The sequence below is a fragment of the Alligator sinensis genome, unplaced genomic scaffold, assembly GCF_000455745.1.
Source record: "Alligator sinensis unplaced genomic scaffold, ASM45574v1 scaffold152_1, whole genome shotgun sequence".
Lineage (NCBI taxonomy): Eukaryota > Metazoa > Chordata > Crocodylia > Alligatoridae > Alligator > Alligator sinensis.
Window position 1 is genome coordinate 371018 of NW_005843071.1, and position 21073 is coordinate 392090.

The following is a 21073-nucleotide window of genomic DNA, read 5'->3' on the forward strand; positions in this document are numbered from 1 at the left end:
ACGGGGAGGGGGGCACAGGGCCGGACGCAGGGCTCTGCCCCTGCTGGCCCTGCTTCTCCCATCATTCTTGATGGACAAGTTGATAGTTTGAAATAACCAGGGATATATTTGATAGCCGTGTTGGTCTGAGACAAAAAGAAATTGAAAACTCTAGAATTCTTGGTTCAGAGATAATAGCTTTTATTAGACCAACTAAGAAACTGCTGAGACTGATGTAGCTCATGCTTCCTTTTCAATGCTGAAATATGCTTATCAAGACTCTAGAATTGTATAAAGATGGGTTTTCTTTGCAATTTCTTAGTTGGTCTAATAAAAGGTCTCTGAACCAAGAATTCTAGAGTTTTGCTTTTCTTTTTTAAATAACCTGGTATTTGAAATACTTGAAGTGTGATTATAAAGAGGATGAGATATACTTTTCTCCATGGCCACAGGGGACAGGACTAGGAGTAATGGCCTCAAACCACGGTAGAGGACATTTATTTAAGTTGAAGATTAAAAAGAACTTTCTAAGTATGAGGGAAGCTGTGGAATTGCCATCCCTTGAAATTTTCAGGAGCAGGTAGTCAAACATTTGACTGGGATGGCTTAGTCAGGGATGATCCTGCTTTGATCGGGGTGCTGGACTAGATGACTTTGTGAAGTCCCTTCCAATTCTAGTTTCCTATGTTCCTATTATTTTTTTATCAATGTCACATGTATGGTTGCCTGTTAATTATATATATTTGTTAAAGACTGTTCCTTGTCATAGGATCTTACAGCGTAAGATCTGGGTGCTGAGTGTTCTCAGCTCCCCCTGGCCTTGTCAGAGGCTTAAGTACAACATTAAAGTTACAAAAAGGTAACTTCAGGCAAGGGAAATATTAGACCCTTGCTTGTGGGTCTACACAGTATGAAACGTTTCATTTTAATTTCTTTAATTAAGAAAAAAAAGAATGAAAGAAAACAGTTGTACAGCGTAATTTGAAGCAACCATTTACAAGTAGGAAAAATGACTGTTTATTGGAAAACAATTCTGAACACTGGAAAGTACAGATTCCATACTACAGCTCAGCTATCCAGGTTGTAGCCGTATTGGTCTAGAGGAAAAGGCAATCAGGACTTGTACTAGAGATGATATCTTTTATTAGACCAACAAGATTTACAACTCATACTTTTCTCATTTAATGCTCTCACATACTACAACTCAACTTTTCTTTTTTAGGGCAAAACTTTAAAGCATCAGATCTGCCTAAGGCAGCTTTATTTTATATACATGTTAGAAAAGGTTTGCTTTAATATGCATATGCTTTTACTTTTGAGTTTGAATTATTGTAAAATATTAAATTATGAATAAGTTTTCCCAGCAATCCTGTCCCTTTGAGATTTGTACATTTCTTTGGGTTACAGTCTACTATTTATGAAAAGGTGAAAGCAGTAGTGGTTGTGAAAAGAATGGATTTATGTGTTTCATCTCTTTTTAAACAGATATGCAGATATAGAGACATCTTATTTGGAGTAGGTCTGTACAAAAATACCTTTTAAGCTGATGGGTATTTCGCATTAAAAAAAATCAAGTACACTAATGACAGGATATGACCCTAACTCTGTGAAACAGCAGAAATATTATTCTCTTTCTTTCTATAATTTTTTCACCGACTAGAGTACAATTAATACATCTTATTTAAAATGAAGGGTGGAGATTCTCTCAAAGTTATTTCTGTTTAAATGAAAACTGGACATCTATACTCTCTGTGCATCTAATGTCCCTCTGAACTGCATCTTTGAAAAGCTTAGTCACACACTTTGCAGAGCAGAATTAAACATCCATTCTAGGCCTATATCTTAGATCTAAATTTGCTTTCTTTCAATACATCAGATTGATTTGTTAATAAAGTCTTCAAGATAAATTATTTTTCCATCTAAGATACCTTATTCATGATTGTGTAAAAAGAACCTATATAATATCACAATGTTACTAGACTTACATTTATTAGATTTTCTAATACATTTGAGAAAACAAATTGATATTGTTTATAATATTTCTGGTGGCATCAAAAATAGTGAAAAAGAAACAGCTTATTTACATATGAATATTCTCCTTTTATGTTAAATCCCTGAAATTGTTTTGGAAACAAATGTGATTGTAAAAATGGATACCCTGCTGAAATTAATTCATTTTGTAGTAAAGTGCTCGATTTTCTATCCAAAGAATAACATCTACTGATCACATCACACAGCCTAATATTTGCCCATGATTTCAGCTACATCCGTCATAGATTTTGTGAGTTTCCTCATCGAACTTGCCATTTTGGAGATTTCCTGCCACTTTTCTGACTGAAGAGACTGATGTAACTCATGCTTCCTTTTCAATGCTGAAATATTCTCATCAAGCTGCAGCATCATAGCTGAGGCTTGAGAAAGTTTACTGTCCCTCCCAACAAGCTGTAATGAGGGAAACGTAAGTTGAAACAAAAAATGGTCAAATGGAATAAAACTAAATTATTTCAATTTCTAAATTCTGATGAAACCTGCACGTGTGCATTTTTAGGTTGCAGTTTTTAAAGACATACAGTAATCAAATGCAAATACGTAGTTTTATTAGAAATATTTCATATATATCACAAGATTTTTTTTAAATCTCCTAATGACATGCATACTAAAGTCATAACATTCAATTTAGTGAAAACCTTAAGTGGTTTACAACCTTTACTTGTTTTATGTTATCAACCTTACATCCTTTCTGCTGAAATTAAGGGCATGGCACTGCAAGATGTGCTAGGCGCCAAAGTGACAATTTTTGCCCAATCTGGTCTCTGAAATAGCTCTACAGCTGTGACCACACAAGTGCATGTTTGCTGAACACTTTAAAAGGGTCCAATCCTGCCACAATCTGAACCCTCATTACATAAGGGTTGAGATGAAGGCACTCCCATGTGAAGTGCCTTCATTAACTTCTGTCTGCATGTGCCGGAAACAGAGCTCAGCAGATGTAGCCCAGCTCTGTTCCTGTTGCTGTTTTCAGAATGGGAGGGGGGAAGGGAGTGAAGAGAGTTCATTCTGGGGGTTGCCCAGCTGGTGCTGGAGGGTGTGGCAGGTAGATTGGAGCCCCCACTCTGCACTCCCCTGATGCACCTTCTCTCCCTGGATGGGCTCTAAATTAAAGCTCAATCACTCACCCACCCTCCCAACCCAACAGCTGATGTGTGTTGAGTCAGGAAGATCAGTCTAACTTATGGTGCCTTCTGTAAAGCTCCATGAATTAGGTCTGGGAGCTGCATTTCTGTCTGTGCCTGCTGAGTGCGCTCAACTCTCATTAATTTCCTGCTGTATAATGAGACAGAACTGTGGTACATGACTCACACCCATCACAAGCAGGTAGTCTCAGAATGAACAGCATTTTGGCACAGATTTTCAGTTATCTAGGCTATATGATCATGCATTAAATAAACCTACAGCACATATCTGAAGTGACATCATGGGAAAAACGGCAACTCACAATGAATGTGGAAGTTTATCTAGTGTAAAAAAATTAGATTTGTCAACTTTGAGAGATAAGGGCTTTCTAGTTACAGACATGGATGGGAAATGCCAGGGTGATACTGGACAGTTTTTATTTCAACCTATGAAGGTGGAAGACATCAGGATATCTTGCTTTTGCACAGAGTACTAGTCATTCACTTCCTCACATTAAAAGTTCTTTATTAGTTTGCATTTAAGTTAAATTTTTAATATCTACTTGATGTTAATTTGTTAACATCTTCAAAATGAAAATAAAGTACACTTTGTAAAGTTACCATTTGCAATTTCTCATATATATTTGTATCCAAAGTATACTTAATAATTATCACAGTTTTGCAAATTAAAATACACAAGATAACATAAAATATCTGTGTGTCAGGATACAACAAACAACAGTAACTAAGCAGTTCTTTAGACTGTAAGCTCCTTGGGACAGGTTTTCTTTTAGTTCAGGTTTGCACAGTATCTAGCATACTGGGGTCCTGGTAACTGAAGCAATACAGATGATAAATAATGATTATTGTGTATGTGATTCAATCCTATTACTAGATTCACCTTCTCTGTACTTAATGGAGAATGCATCTGGAAAGGGGTGGAAGGGGGTGCTTCCAAGTCTAGTCTCCATTGGAGCTTTGAATGAAAAGGAAAGTCTGAATGGTGGCCAGGGCATCACAGAAACCCAGGAAACCTGCAGTAAGGGTATGCTGGATCAGATCATAACATTCCCACTTATTTCAATAAAATTTGGAATGGGTTCTAACTTCATTGCATAAATTAAATAAAGTAATTTACCTGGTTTTGTAAATTAGATACAAGATCAATCAATAAAGCTTTATCTCTTTGCAGTTCAATATTATCTTGTTCCTCTTTAGCCAGCATACCCTTCAGTTCAGCTGTTCGACTATTCATTGTTGCAATACTTAAGTCAAGAGATGTTCTTCCTTTTTCCAAAATATGAATCTGCGAGAACAAGCCAAAACAAGCAGCAAAGATGTAGGTTTAACTATATTAAATAGTGGTCAGTAATTATATTCTATATAGACATAAGACCCCACCCACAAGCTTGAATCAATCTCAAATACAATTGACAGTTTACATAAAGCAAAAAAAATCTTCCTATCATGCAAGCTTTTTGAACACCGGAGATTATGCCACTTTCCTCATATTCTGTTTATTTAAAAGTCAATTTTAAATAATGTAAAGACATTCAAGCTTGGGATCTTTCTGGGATAACTTATCTATATTCAGGAATTGAACTTTGGTCTTCTTTTCCTCACTTCTGGATTATAAAGCAGCCATTTTTTTCATATATCCCTATCCAAAACAGCCACCATCAGCACTTTCTGTCTGTGATAACATTTAAGAGCACTATCAATAGGAGTGTTCAATAACAGCAACTCACTGCCTCTTTACTCCTACCCAGAAGACCCATCACTTTTGTTGGTACCCTGCTTGCCTGTGACATGAGAATGCTGAAGTACTTTCCAATTTCAGTTATTTTTATGTACAGCAGTTACATTGGCAATCAACAGTGGGTTTATTTGCAAATTAATAGCAGAACAACCTGTAATCAACAAACAAAACAAAAAACCCAAAACCCTCTAGAGGGTTAGAGCCAGCCATCCCTGTTTGGTTGACTCATCTGTGAAGGGTGCCATCTGTGTAGAGAGCTCAGATTGATCAGCAGAAGAAAGACAATCTCCTGCAGTCCCTGAAGCTGGAGAATTGAGGAGAAAGAGGTGTCAAGCTTTTTAGCAGCAAGAAATAAAAGCTCCTGGAAATTAAGATGGGCAGAAGAACTTTATTGTGTAGATATTTTGTCTACTGTTTTATACCTGTGTTAGTAAACTGTGCCCTTAGGGAATGGTCCTGAATGAGTGTTTGGTATTGTATTAATTATTTGTGGGCTGGTGACATAGGTCAGGTAATCTACAGCATTATTATGTTAGCACACAAGAAACTAAAGTTCAGAGGGCAAGAAAAAATGCTTCTACTTCATGGCAGAGCACTAAACTGTCTGAACAACAAAACCAAACCACTGGTAGTATCTCTGTTGGAGTCTGCATATTCTGCCCTGATAGGGTCAGTACAATGAGAGTAGGGGTTAAAGTGAAACAGGAAACAGTGATGCTACATGATGACCCCAGAACAAGAGACTAAGGCAGAAAGAGAGTACTCCAATGGGAAAACCTTTGACTGTAAAAGAGAGAATGTGGTCTAGAGGTCCATGACCATTGAACAGTAAATAAAATTACACCAAATTGAAAACACCAGCACATTTCTGATTCATGGTCAGCAGTTCCAGACACTGAAAAAGAAATTACAATCGAGTCTGTCTTCAATAAGATAAACAGACCACTATGAGCTTTTGAAGTAAATGAAAATAATCTTGTTAACACAACTTTGTTAACACAACTTTGTTACAAATGTGGGAGGTCCCCAGCCAGCCACAGTGCTGGTCTTCCACTGCCTCTGGGCATGCCGCCCACCTATCTCGCCTGCCATGCCTTGTTATTAAATAATTAAGGTCTTAATTAGGCAGGAGGCTGCCCACTGAATGCCCTGTTCTCCTGGGCCTATGTATGCAGCTCCAACCACCCCTGTACTGCATCCAAAGCCTAGCAGATGTTTCTAACAGCTGTGCTTTGCTCTGGCCTGAGGCCAGGTCCAACTCAGCACAATGTTAGGCCTCTTGCGTTCTGCACTATCATGGACCACACTTGTACCGCCTCCCTCTCATTGAGGCCTCTCTCACTCCACCGGCTCTCACCCTGTCTCTTTCATACTTCCCTTGCTAGGCCTCACTCAAACTGCCTCCCTTTCCCTGGGGCCACACTCACCCTGCCCTCACCTGGAGGGTCCTCAGGCTTGGTTCCCTTCCCTCCCCAGCCAACAATCACACAGCCTTTTGAGCATCTCCCACCACCCTCATCTGAATGAGCTCTGGACGGTTTGCAAAACACTGGTCTGACTCTAGTCTCTTGCCAGGTCACTCACCCAGCTGCTCTCAATCAAGGGGCTCATGACTCACCCCATTGTTCATCTCTCCTCCTCTGCCATCCCCCAATTGGCCTCAGGTGCCTAAAGGCTTACCTGGACCTAACTAGGTCCCCTGTTAGCAGGATCTATACTCAAGTGCCCTGCTCACAGGGACGCAGCTCACGCCCCTCTCTCGCAGGGCCTTATCTCAGCTCAGGCCCCTTACTTGCAGGGCGTCCCAAATACCTCTCTACTCACTCCTCTCTCCAGGGCCTCACCATGGCCCCTCTTGTGCAGGCCTTCGAGTACCCCTCTGCACCCCACTCTGCACCTCCGCCTCCACTAAGCCACATCCTCCACCCTCTTCTCTGAGGCCTGGTGTAGAACACCCCTGCAGGCTCAGGTGCCACTCTTTGGTTTGCCTGGCCCAAACCGCTCACTCTCCAGGGTCTTACACCCCACACGGGCTCAGGTGGCCATAGCCATGCTTGGCCCCACTACCCACTTTGGGCCTTGCACCCCAACAGGCTCAGGTGTCCCACATGGACATACCTGGACCAGCTCTCTCTGATGTTAGTAGTAATCCACCAGATGGTGGGAGCAGGGGTTATTAAAGTGCCCCGAACAGCCTTTCACCATGATTGTCCTCGCACCTGGCATTTGCTGGCCCTGCCCCACCACAGGAAGGACCACCAGGCCTCCCTATCACGGCAGGGTGCAGTTTTAGGTCATGCCTGGGACTAGGAACCTTCAACCCACCTCATAGCTCCTGCCCTTACCTCTGTACCGTCTGTGGAACAGCAGCTCCACTGGGAGATGTGCGTTCCTCAGCACTAGGCAGCAACTGCTGCCTCCAGCCCTGCTGGCCTGAGGCTTAAGATGGCCGCTCGCCAGGCCACTCATCTGTCTCCTGCCTGCCCCAGTTCTTACAGTGGCAGAGCACCCCGAGTGCCCCGACACCCACCTTCCCCCTTAATATGGTTCCTGGGGAGGGTTCTCCCTGCTGCTCAGTCACCAAGCTCCCCCAGAGCTTGCCACATCCCTAAGTGGTGCTCCACCACATACTTCTTAACAAAAGAATCTTACAGCTAAGAATCATCCCTCATCTTCGAATAATGAAGATGCATTTAGAAAATCAGTTTAGTTACAGACTACCTTTTCCATAAGGTCTTGGAAGTTGTTCTTTTCTTTCATCAAAAGCTCTTGGTGTCTCTTGATTTCACGCTGTAGATCCTCTTCATGGTCCTTCATGGTTAGAAGCTGAGTAATGCTGGAAGAATGTGATGTATAGCTTTCTTCCCCGAGTGCTCTCTCCTGAAATGCATTGTAAAAACATAGCTTCATTAAAATCTACTAAAACACAATTAATTCATTCTCAAAAGCTTAGTATCTTTCAGCTGTGGATTGAATATGCACATGTCCACAATGAAATGTGCTATGCTAAGGATCAACACCAAGACAATGAACTTCCATGAAGACTTAAACAGCAAACCCTCTTGCAAAAAAACTGATAAAAGGAAACACTTCAAATAAATACTTCTAATCCATTTTAATACCTAATAAAAAATAAGCTAATCTCCCATTGATAGTGACATGGGCTAGGGACTACTCTATTAGTTGTTTGCAAGCAGCACCCCATCTTCACATTGGATTGGGTAGTCCACTAACTAAACAATGGCTGTAATACTGCCCTTCTAAATTTGTCATTTGATCTTGTGACCAGGTCAAAGAAAACATGTTCAACAAAAGTTACGGAATTACTCCAAGTGGCTTCTTTGCAGATCTCAGATATGTTCATATTTCTGGAGCAGGCAAATGAAGAATTCTGGGCTCTAGGTCAATGAGCTTTAGTATTTGGAGAAACAAATGTATCAGCTATACAATACATTATTGATATACATGCAATAATTCATTTAAATATTCTCCAGGAAGAAATGTCTCATCTATTAGACATAGTAAAAACATCAAGGAAAAGGCAGGATTATCTAAACAGCTTTATCTTCTTCAAGAAAAATGTAACCATGAAGTTTCCTCACTCTGGAAAAGGATAGGGTTATGGAAAGAAAAGACAAAAAAATGTCCATCTTGAAGGAAAGTTTGACTTTTGCTGAATTAAGTAACAGTCCTGGAAGCTTCAGATCCTGAATGGAAATTAAGGATCTGGGGAACAGGAACACCCAATTGATCAAGGTTGTGGTTACTACCCAAACTGAAAATCCTGAGGAATAAGGTTTATTTTGCAGTGTGATTTCTTGTTACTGGAAAGAACAGCCTATCAACAGAACTCAACCAGTCAGCCATCTGCCCTGCGTATAAGGTACAGATTGTGTTTTGATACTACATCTAGTCAGCAGGTGCATAGCAAGCCAAAATTACTTTTGTTAGAGGTCTGTTAATTCAGAATGTCCTTGGTCAAACAGGAGCTATCAAGATCAAAAGTCCCTTTTCAGCTTCCTATATCACTCTGTATATTAGATGTGAGCCTAATCTCATGGCATACAAAAATATTTTGGACTCTGGCCCTACTGGACCAAAACAACTAAATCAAACCAAATAGAATTACTATGTGTTCTTTTTGGTGGTGAACACATTTATAATGGGGTTTCCATACTGTTCACTTATCAGTCTGAAGATACCATTCATGATTGGAAACAGACTTGCTGCTGAGAAAATCTGCCAGAACTTGGCTCTTCTAGCTCCTGGAAGTTGAGTAGTTGGAGTTATCCCATAAAACTAAACAATGTCTTTAGTCTGTGACCACATTTAAGAACACTTGCATAGTCTGAGTGCCTCTTAGCCTAGAGCCTTCAATGCCAAACCAAATTCTGAAATCAGCATCATGTTTAAAGCCTTTGTATTCTTCATTTTAAGCAGCTGTGGTTCAAAACCTTCAGAAAAAATATGTTTTCAAACAAAAAAATATATTTAATGAAAAAAATAAAGATGAAAAAGGGGAATCAATTCTATTCAGCCATGAGAGGCTAGGTTTGGAAAATGTACTGAAGGGCACTATGCAGACACAGACTGATTCACTTTTACTGTCATGGGCAACTTAGAGACAACTGTGGTTGCAATGACATTTGTGCCTCTTGTCACAACCCAATTAAATTGTGCCCATGTCACTAAGCAAGAGATACCATTCAAATCATCCTCATTTTGACGACTAAGGGTTAAAAGACATCCCTGCCAAAAATTCCTTGAAACAAAACGTGGCCGGAGTACTGTAGATAATTGGTCAGCTGAAATAAAATGCTAGGGGAAACTATATATAATTGGTCCAAAGATAAACGTAAGCTCCTCACACATAGCACACACGTAACAGGTAGAGAAACCTAACCCACTACCTTGTAACCTGAGGAGACAAAGAGCTGCCACCTGCCAAAAAATTAAAGATTCCATATAACGGTTCACCATTGGATATTCCTGTAAAACACCTCTGCCTATAAATAGTTTAACGGTTTCCGCCCAAGTCGGAGAGCTCTGGGGATCTCACAGGAAACACCTGTGCTTGTCACCAGAGAATTGGGAAATTGATCAATTCCCAATCAATCGCCCCGTCAGCGTAAAATATTGACATAGAAAGTCTTGCAAGCGCGACCGTACGTTCCCAGCGCCACGTCCGTCGTTATCTCGTTGTAACCTAACTGCGTGCGTGTACTCGACTCTGTAACCGAAGTTATATGCGTATACTCAATTCTGTAACCGAAGCTGTAACGGAACAAAGGCTCGCCTGCGTCGTCCATCACTATCTAGGCGACGTAAGTAAACAAACTCCTGTAACCTACACGTGTCTGTGCCTGGTTAATTCCACTCCATCCATCACTACCCGCCTGCCGAGCTCTAAATCTAAACACTCTGGTGTGTGTCAGGCGGCTGCCGGCGGCTGCTCTGATTCACGACACCTCTGTGAATGATGATGCCAAGGATGCACACCAACAGACTCTGATATACAAATTTTCTGATCTGCTATCATCATCAAAGTGCAAAAAAGATACCAACTCCAAGTATCAGGAAGATTCAACAAGAGTCTGAATATTTAAATAAAAATGAGGGAATTGCATAATTATGTGCCTGCATTTCAAAACAATGAATGTTTTGTCCCTCCAGAAATAGAAAGGAAGAAAGAATTTAACTGGCCATTTATTTACCTTCAGAAGTTTACAGATACCATTTAATTTGGATCAGATGTCCTACAGAGTTGCAAACAATAAACATGAACTTAGTAAAGTCTGAACATTACTGCATGGCAAAAATATGTATTTTTAACATAATGCATTGGAAAAGCACCATCAGGTTAGTTCAGTCTATGTAATCTCCTAAATCTTAACTTTATGAATTTTATTAAAACTTTAACTTATCTCTTAAATTTTAATTTTATGTAGGATGTACTGCTCTTTCCGTATCCTATCCTTACTATGTCCAGTTGCTTTTTTAGCTCCAAGAGCTGGGATCTCAGCATAGTATTTTCTTTGGTCAGGGATGCATAATCACCCATAATTTTGTTTCTTAAGAAACGATCCTGCTCTGCCAGTAGCTCTCTCTCTCGCACTTGCTGATGAAGAAAACTTATCTCACCTCTAATCAAAGAGAGAGAGAAAGGCTTATTATTATTTTAAAAAATTCCATCTGAGCATTACTAAGAAGCCATATGCTTTTTAAAAATTATGCACATTACAATATTACAAAAAACTGGTCAGGTCTTAAAGATAGGACATTTCATGCAGATTTCTCAAATGCTATGAATAATTTAATCAAAATCCAGCATTTTTCATAAACAGTATATGCAACATCTGTCAAAAAACCAAATGAACTTGTTGAGTTCTATTATCAAAATCTATCTATGCCTATTAAATAACAATAAATTCTAAAAACGGGGTTGACTCACTAGCAAGGCACATCTTGCTCGTAGGAGGTACCCTGCGGTAACAATGGAGAATTACTTCATAATGCACATACACGCGCGCATTCTTTTTCTCTCAAAACAGAGAGCAAGGAAATTAGCAAGACTCAAATATTTAAATATATATGACATCATTTAAAAACTCCTAGGACACTAAAGTTATAGAATTATTTCTAAATTAAAAAAATTGAAAAGTATTACAGACATCGACCGTATATAAGAAAACCAAAGAGCATGCTACCGTGTGAAAGTTCTACAAGTGTGAAGGTGTGTACGTTTGTAGTATCAATCTTAAAAATCATTTTGATTCAATATTTTAGGGCCAGATCTTACTACTTTATGAACCTCAACTGGTGTAGAGCAGCAAGGGTATAGCAGACAGTTAAGCAGCTGTTGCCCAACACCAGAAAAACAAAAAAGCAGCTGGAGGGTACATTGTATTTTTCCTCTACTACTTGCATCCTAGGCACATCTGTAGCTTTCTGCCCTTCCTGCTTATTCTCTCAAGCACTGAACTATTCAATTCAGAGCAAAAAGTTCACTCCTCCTCCCCTGATCCTTCTATTTGTTTTTGTAGTATAAGTGGGATTTGTTTCATGTTAAGCTGTATCAACTTCTTTCTGGTCAGTCTCAGAGGTATATGATTTATGGCTGTTCTTCTGCTGGTGACACGGCATAAAGATCTGAGAGTACACTGGCCTGTCCCCACTAATAATTCAATCTCCAGATGTAGTCAGTTCTAGATGCTGAAGTGAGAGGGGCATTAGAAATAAATAATTATGTGGACAGTGTACAGCTTTCCCTTTACAGAAAGCTATGAGCAGTTAGGGATGGGGTAGCAGTAAAGAGACTGGTTACAGAAAACTTGATACCTGTTGGAGTGCAGGAGGGTCATCCAGAACAAAAACAGGGAATTAGCTGTAACATTATAGGTTGGCCATGGGCCAGTCAGCTGTGATGCACTGTTGGGACTAACAGGGATCCTATTCTTTCTGCCTGAAGTTTGCTTTGTGATAAGACAGAGAGAACAGAGAAGAGAGACCAACAGTGAAGAAATATGATCCCTGCAGCATTTGAACACAACCAAACCGAAGCCCTTAGCCATGACAAGAGCTGACTGTCCAGGATGTAAAAATCAGAACTCAGCACTCTGAAGCTGCATTACATTCTAGACAACAAAAAGGTTGGTTTGCACCATACATGGGACAAAACAAGCTGGGCTGGAGCTGTTTGGACTCAATTCATTTAGAAGATGCTGATCTGCATATCTAAGCATATTAAATGGCTCATATCCCCAATGCTGGGAAATATTGCTCCCCACAGGGATTTCCTTTTGTAATCACATCTGATACTGAAGGAGGCCTGCTCTTATTCACACAATGGTATTGTTTTAATGTTAAGTATACTGCACACTGAGGGATTTATCTCCAGCATCCCTGAAGGGCAGTGAGGCTGAATCAGAGGGAAGGTAGAAGAATATGTCCTAGGCACATGGATGGTAGCCTGAAGGTTCCCATACCAGACTACTGCAAAGGCTACTACAAATATAACAGAATTCTTTATCAACTAAGTGGCAAAAACCCCCCTTCAAACATATTTTGTATCACATAAGCTATTTTGTGTATTATAATTCTAAATGAAGGCAAACACCTAAAACATTCTTTGCTTAAAGAATAAAACTTGTGGTATTTTACATTCGAGATCTTCTCTTTCAGAAGTTTAATACTGTATGACAATATTAAACCCATCATAAGGGTAGCTTTGTAGTCTTGCATAAAAGATTCTATCAACCAAATGATAGAATCCTTTAAAAATATTTTCCACTTTGTCAAAAGTACTGTCTTTTTTAAAGGAAGAAAGCTCCTGAAGAATGCCCAATTGTTAACCATGGTGACCTAGTCTGTCTATTAGACTGTATACAGGGAGCTGTAGTACAAGCTCTCCTACATTGCCCTATTTGCATTAATCAATCTCACTGGAGGGACTGCCACTGTTAAGGAAAAGGCAGGCTTCTATTTTCTCCTTGTCTTTTGTCTTTCTCCTGAAAAACCAAAGGAGTGTAATATCTTTTGGCAAATGGGCGAGAACTGACATCAACACATTATGATTCCATGGGATCTGTTACAAAAAAAATGGATGCCAACTTAAAGTGAATTCAACCATAATGAAAAGTGAAACTGGTAAACTGAAGCTGAATGAGTTAGTAAATGCCAAATCCCAACCATTCTCTCAAAACCTTCCAAATAACTTAGCTAATACCTGATATTATGCGTGATCTGGTCATGTATCACTGCTGTTTTTTTAAGTATTTTGTCCTCCGTTTCATGCACTGCAGTTTGCAATTTCAAAAGTTCCATTCTCTTTTCAGAAAGCCGCACCTCCACTGCCTTCTGCTGCTCTGACCGCTGCTTCAACTTGGTGTCCAAATGCATAAAAGGAAACAAAATTGCCACAGAATGAATACTGAAATCAAGGCATATATTATGTTTATTTTTAAAACAGCGAATAAAATATACTACATTAACCATCAAGTATTTCCAATAATTAATCTGGTTCAAACTAACTCGGCTACTGTTAAACTGGCTAGTATTCTGAATAAATGTTGGGCTTATCATATTTATATTTGAAACTAGACTAGATACATAAAGCCCAAGCGGTAGGAGACCATGCTTTTGGTGGCAAAAGATCTAAATATAATCCCTAAGTATATGGTTGGGACTTGAGTTTACTACATCTAATAGAAGTATTTGAAAAATGAGAAACTATTTGAAGTAACCATATATACCTGAATCCTGAAAAAACAGCAAAATAATATGAAAGGGGCAGCTGTGACCTGCAGACACTTAAACATGCCAGTAATTTTAAGCATGAGTAGTCTTATTGAAATCATCTGGGCTATTTGGACTGTTAATGTGTATAAGCACTTGTTTGACTGCAGTTTATGTAGTAACTGTATAAGCTGTAACTAGTAACTGTAAATGAGTATTAGTGATGATAGAAATGCTTGTATTAATGATCTGTATTTGCCTTCTTTTTTGTCTCTTATTCTTATTTTTCTGCCTATTATAACAAGATTTTACTTACAAATAGCTCAACAGAAATATAAGCTAAAAGTTATGATGATAATAAAAAAAATTATTTCCTAATCCACTGAATTCTAGCTACTGTCAGTAATAGTAAATATAACACTGATTTCTATTCCTGCCTCAAATAAAATTCAGTCCTCACAAAAGATGCTGATTATTCATCAGTGAACACCAGACACCATACCTTTGACTGTATCGCAAGGACTTTCTGTTCACTGTTACTCAGGTTGGTCTCTTGCTGTTTCAACTCCTGCTTAGCACAAAGTATCTCCATTTCTTTGTCAGATGTTTCTCTATATGCCTGTTCTTTCCTTTTCTTCAGTTGTACGATCTCTTCTACTAAGGCTGCTTTTCTTTAGAATGAAGTTCTAATGAGTGATAAAGTGATTAAGTAATAAAGTGATTAAGGGGTGCTTTTAATAATTTCAACTTTTTCCCACATAAATAGGTCAAGATTTTGCTAAACTTTTAAATCTTTTGACACCAGTTAGGAAGATTAATAATGTATCATTTTATCTAATATATCAGCCAATATTTTATTTGATCAAATTAATTAAGACTCTCTTCTAAATGCAGGAGAGAACTGTCCTAGCATAAGTAATTTTTTATGAATTAAATAGTTTTACTCCTCTGTGATACCCTCTATATGTTTTCTACTCTTCCTGACTCCTTACAATTGTCTCTTGCAAACTTTCTTCATTCAGTTACCCATGTTCAAGCATTATTCTGTAACCAACAGAGAAGACAATGAACACGGATGCTAATAATGCACAATATTAATTATATTCCCATTTTTTAAGATGAGCGATTTTAAATTGTTACATGGAAGGGAAAATGAGAGAAAAGCACATAGCTTCTTCATTTGTTATCAGAATCTTTATGTATTCATCTGCATAAGTATATTTAAATGATTCTCTGTGATGCTCCCTTCTAAGTAACCTTAATAAATGTATTAGCTTGAAATATATTTATATTGAAAATTATGATGAATTCTAGTCGAGATGGTGAAAGGGCAAAGTTACATTTGCATAATACTACAATGTCATTTTCTTAATAGTTGCCAGACATACTCCACGTTTGAAAAAATCCCTGATTGCTATGCTAAAAAATCAAGAAGAAGAAAACTAAATTGTAATATTATTTCCATTAAATTTATCAACAATCACTGAAAAAAAATTACAAAATACAAGATTGGACATGAGACTGCTTGGCCAATATTACTAATTCATAAAGATCATGTAATGTGCCAGCTAAGAAACAGTTATGATTTTACTGAAAACAAAAATAGGGAAAACTACCCTTTCACCCCACTTTCCATATATTTCCTCTGTCTTTTTAGAATACAGACTCTTGAGACAATGTATTTATCACATCTGATACTATTATTATTACAATGGAATAAGAATCTGAGAGATCTGGTCCCCATTTGCATCAATTAACTCTTCATGAGCTGACTAGAAGTGATGGATAGGTGGAAGCAGGGTCATAGAAGTTACATGCAGTAAGGTCACAAGTTTTACTTCACCCTTAAGACTGCAATATCTAGAGCAGCCCAGATCAAGGCCAGATGGAGAGGTTTTCTTCTTTTACTACACCCTAAACGCCCAGGAATCTTCCTGGTAATTGGACTGGATTAGTCCTAAAATTGAAAAATCAATAGCTATTCCTAAAATTGCTCTTAAACATGTGCTTAAATCCAGCAATTTTATGTCTGAGTTAATCTAAAAAAACTCAGAAAAAGAGAACTGAATAAACTGAAAAAACCCCCAAATCTTAGATGTATAGTTCTTGTGTGTTACTACTATGTCTGTTCTGCATACCGCTCCCTCAGATACTGACTGCTGATCTGAAGTGGTAGTACATTATTTTACCACTTGATGGTGCCAAATCTATATATATTTTAAACTGGTAATTTAAAAAATACAAATCTTGTTTTGCAAAAACGTTTATACTTAAATGTGAACATATTTTTTACTTTTTCTGAAAATGTGTACAAATTTATAGTATAATGGATATCTGTAGATACAACTTGTTTCAAATTTACTAACTCTGAATCCTTTTTCTTTCTTTATGTTTCTGATTATCTTTCCTTATTATTCACCTGTGACCACAGCAGGATACAAATCAGAAGAAGAGGAAATTGCAATGGTCATGTTTTTTTGTGTAAAATAAATTCATACTCACTAAAAAGAAACTTACAAGAAGGCGACTGTTTTAAATCCCATCATGGCAAGGAGCAGATTACATATTGACAGCCAGGACTATTTTAATTATTCTTTAACCACTAGATAGAAATTTCTGCTGAACTACACTATCCTTCTAATACAGAATATGAGTTCTATATATTGAAATATGCAACCTAGCTATCATGCGCAAAAAACTAACATAGATGAGTCTTGAAATATTTACTAATGATTATATTGAGACTCAATGATCTTAGCACTTAATTTATTACCTTCAAACATCTAAAATTCTTCACACACATCTAATTAGCCAGACGGACAGTACAAATTATTAACATTTTAACAGAGCCATTGCCTAACCCTCTGTGATTGAAGTCACAAGCTACTTATACCAGAAACCAAAAAAGAACCAAAAATAATGCAACATATGCATGCAATAATTCATTAAGCTTTTTTGTTTTAAAAACTGGGTTGCCCAAGTAAAATGGGGAATCATGTAACAGAGGTTCTCATTTCAACAAGATAGTCAATTTCAGCCTTTCAATACAGTAATCTGAAAGATATGAGTAAAAGATTTTCTTCCCAGGATCCAATCTTATACTTTCTGTTTTTGAGAAAGCTACTCTATTCCACAGGAAACCCCAACTTTTATGGTTTTCCTACCTGTCAGGTATCTCTGAGTTCTGCCTTCTAGCAACCTAGTCAACCACAGCTGTCACTTCCTTTGTTCAGTCTCTGTGGTGTAGGCTTCCCAGTTAGTAAATCCTTGTAAATGAATCTGACCCCTTCCTGGTTCAGTTAAGGATGGATTTTTTGCAGTTATTTATGAGCTGTAGATAATCCTTCACAATTACATATAAAGTATAATATGGCATTGGCACAAAACTATATTTTGGAATTAGCACAACCTAATTCCAATTTAGTACAATAAACACAAAATGGTTTACAAATTATAAGGATTCATCTGAAACCTAAGCAGCGTATTTCAAACAATCATACTCCTATTATTTAATGGATGGCTAACATATACAATATACTCATATTTTGTATGAAAGGAAAACATTTAAATCTACAAGGTATTTTTTCATATGTAGTCACCCTGGCTAGGGACAGAAGTTCCACATAAACTGGTTTAAGTCATCAGAAACTGGTTCAAACCTGTAACAGAACATAAAAACAGTGCACATACAGTTTCAAAATGGCTGAAACCAGTTTGAGATAAATCTGGTTGAATGTAATATCAGACTTAACTGATTGAGGTCAAACCGGTTTGTGGAAATTTTGTTTCTTACCTCTTCCTGGTTTAAGATAAATCAGAGTCCTCCAGCATCCCAGTAGCCCTGGGCTGGGCTGGGCAGGGCAGGGCAGGGCCGTCTGTTCCAGCCAAGCAGTGTTGGCCCTGCCCCCTCCTCCCCAGAGCACTGTCACTACTCCGACTGGCTGAGAAAGGGCTGGGGGTGCAAAACCCTGTAATGAAGTGCTGCTGGGTAGGCCTGGCAAGGGGGCAGCAGCCCTTGCCAGGCATCCCCAGTCCCCCACCCTCCTCACTGCTCCAGTGGCAGGAGCAGGGGTGGGGCCAGACCCCAGTAGCCTGGGGGGGAAGCAGGGGTTTAATCCCCCACATTGCAGGGGAGGGTTGGTGCAGGCACCGATAAGCTCATGTGGCCAGACAGTGATGGCCTAAGGGAAGGGGTGGGGGTTTAATCCCCCATTGCAGGCCAGTAGCAGTGCCGGCACTGACACCACGCCGGCTCTGTCCCATGCTGAAGATTGCCTCAGGTACGGCCTGTGCTGCAGTGCCTGGGTCGAGTTCCTCAGAGGAACGGCCAGCCAGCTGTGGGCAGTGGGAGGGGGCAGAAGGGATGTGACCTGGCTGCAGGTGCGCTGGTGGGGGGAGCCGGGGCTAGTTATGGAGCCTGACTCACTGTTGCCTCCTGCTGCAGCAGCGCAGCCTGAGCTGAGGCGGCACCAGGGGGTGGGGGTTAGCACCTGTCTCATCCTGCCTCCAGCCCCATGCAGGGGCTGCAGTTTGCAGGTGGCTGCAGCTGCAATGCAGCTCCCTGTCCCCCTCCCTCTCCCAGTGGTGGCGGCGGCTGAGCGAACTATCACAGTGGGGGAAGGTGAAGCACCTGTCATCTGCCACCTGCTCGTGGCAGCACCGGGCACTCAGGGTGTGGGCAGTGGTGGAGGAGGCAGTGGACCACCAAAGCCTGCCCTACGAACCAGGGTGTAGACAGCAACAGGCCCACAGCAGCCTGCCCCAAGCACCTGGTGCTGCCACAAGTGGGCAGCACCTGACAGGTGCCTTAACTCCGCCCACTGTGATGGTTCGCTTCACCACTGCCACCGCTGGGAGTGGGAGGTGTGAGTTGCTGCAGGCCAGTCCATGCTTAGGCCCCGGGGTCACAGGCCCAAGTCGGACCAGGCTGTGGTGGTCCATTGTGGTGGTAGCTGTGGCAGAGCAAGCTGTCACAACGGATAGAAGTGAAGCATCTGTCACCTGCCACCTCCTTGTAGTGGTGCCAGGCGCTCAGGGCAGGTTGCTGCAGGCTAGGGGAGTAGGCAGTGGCAGAGGAAGACAATTAATAGATTCATAGATTCAACATCTATGAACCTATGAATCGTCTATAGATCGTATATAGACAAGTCCTTCTTGAATCCTGAAAACTTCCAGAATCTTCTCAGTGAAAAGGTGAAACTTTATAAGAGATTAAAGAAAACACTTCATATAGTTCATATAATTGAGAGAAAAACCTTAGCATCATTCAAATATTTAAGAAAACCAAGAGCAGGAATAATAAAATAGAAAATAAAACAAAACAAAGACTTGGGCTATAGCACAAACCCTTTTCCTTCAAGATGCATCTCAATCCTCCATTACTGGGGTTTAGGAAGATATTCTAATTGTGGACAGGTTATTTAATAATTGCCTACTGCAGGATTTCTTCCACTTTGAAGTAAGGTACTGGTCACTGTTGGAGACGAGACATTGGATTAGTGGGACACCTGCTCCAATCCATTATGAAAGAAACCCACAGAATGATTCATTTGAAGAAGATGAGCCCTAGGTCCTATGTGAAAAAGCATGGAAGTCATAAGCTCTGTAGATTCAACCACTGGCAAAAAAAATTGTTTCTAATGGAACATCTTGTAGAAAGGACCAGCAAAGCATTTGCTATTTCTTAAGGCCTGAGCGTCTCCTAGTTAAGGAGCTGTTGAACACAGACAGGTTACCAGTTCAGGTCTTCTGTCACTAGTGGATAGAGGGAAATCATTGGACCTTTATTTTGCTGCACATCAGATGCCCCATTCCTCTGACAGCGAAGCAGACAGACCTGTCTGTCAGAATAACTAACCCCTACATTATCCTGGCTGTTCTGTCTTCCATTGTGTCTGTGACCTAAAAATACTTTTTCTTAATTTAAGGAACTTGATACCCTCTAAAGTGAGAAGCAGAAAGGAACTGGAGAATCAGGAGGCAACACACCTGTAAAAAGTAAAGGACTGGCACCATAACTGCTGCTCTCAAAAGCTGTAAACAGATTTCTCCCAGAAGAAAGCCTTTTCTCTCAGGATACTACAGACACTCACATCCACTTTCCTGCTGTAAATACCTGTGTGCCCTTGTTGGCTACCTACTGGCAGAGCAGCAGCAATGCAGCTTGGGGCCACATACAAACGTTGCATTTCTACTGGGAGAATCATCTTTCTTGCAGTAGAAATTAAAAGTATACAAGCATTCAGTCAATTTCCCCTGGAAGAAAAGGGTCAACCTGGAAGATCTCCCTTGCGAAAGATACTCTCACAAGAGTGAATGCTTGTATGGTCCCTGGAAAAGGCTGTGTGTGTAAATTGCTGTTCTACCCCTGTTTTTATTTAGGTCAAAACCCAGGACACTCAGGACCATCTCTAGTGATACACCTGTTTACAGTAAAATGGTCTTTCACTACCTGACAACAAATAAAAGGACACTTGCTCATGCTGGAGAGATCAAGGCAACTGAGATCTCAGTTGCCTTTCTCTGGAGTTTGCATTACTCAAACAGGTTAAAAAGATAAAGAGAGTGAATGCACATTCATGCATTGACATTTTGACTTCAACAGTATGTAAGGTCTTAGAACAGATATCAAAGGAAAGAAGTCAAAGATATGACTGCAAATGGAAAACATCAGAAATGCATGTTTATCTGAGGACAATCATGTTAGACAATTTAATATTCTCCCATGATAAAATCATGGATAAGAGCAATTCAGTTGACTTAATTTGTCTAGCTTTAAGGAAAGCTTTTGATACTGTACTTCCTGGGAAAATATTGTCCAAAGTAGATGAGGATCAGTGATACAATCATGAGGAGGATACAGAGTTGGCTCAAAGAGAAACTACAGTAGGTTATGCCGACTGGAGAATTTTATGGCTGGAGAGTAGTT

General features: G+C 39.7%; 1 protein-coding gene across 2 annotated transcripts; it reads right to left on the bottom strand.

Moving 5' to 3' along the window:
• Positions 1-954: 954 nt before the first annotated feature.
• Positions 955-17708, bottom strand: LOC102383587 (golgin subfamily B member 1-like). Of its 2 annotated transcripts, XM_006037144.3 has the most exons (7): positions 17310-17708; positions 14648-14831; positions 13637-13791; positions 10892-11054; positions 7633-7791; positions 4291-4458; positions 955-2421 (listed from the first exon to the last, which is right to left on the bottom strand). In XM_006037144.3, exons 2-7 carry the CDS (start codon positions 14735-14737, stop codon positions 2218-2220), a joined length of 939 nt encoding a protein of 312 aa, XP_006037206.1. In that variant the 5' UTR covers positions 14738-14831; positions 17310-17708; the 3' UTR covers positions 955-2217. The 2 variants fall into 2 exon arrangements, with proteins under 2 accessions (XP_006037206.1, XP_014382011.1); XM_014526525.2 differs by lacking the exon at positions 17310-17708 and having other exon boundaries at positions 14648-17266.
• Positions 17709-21073: the final 3365 nt, after the last annotated feature.

Excerpts from the sequence above, each read along its gene's own strand:
- LOC102383587 (XM_006037144.3), bottom strand. The coding sequence starts at position 14,737 with ATGGAGATACTTTGTGCTAAGCAGGAGTTGAAACAGCAAGAGACCAAC. Across the intron at positions 11,055-13,636 it reads CAGATCACGCATAATATCAG|AGGTGAGATAAGTTTTCTTC; the intron begins GTATTAGCTAAG and ends CTCTTTGATTAG. Across the intron at positions 2,422-4,290 it reads TATCTAATTTACAAAACCAG|CTTGTTGGGAGGGACAGTAA; the intron begins GTAAATTACTTT and ends CCCTCATTACAG.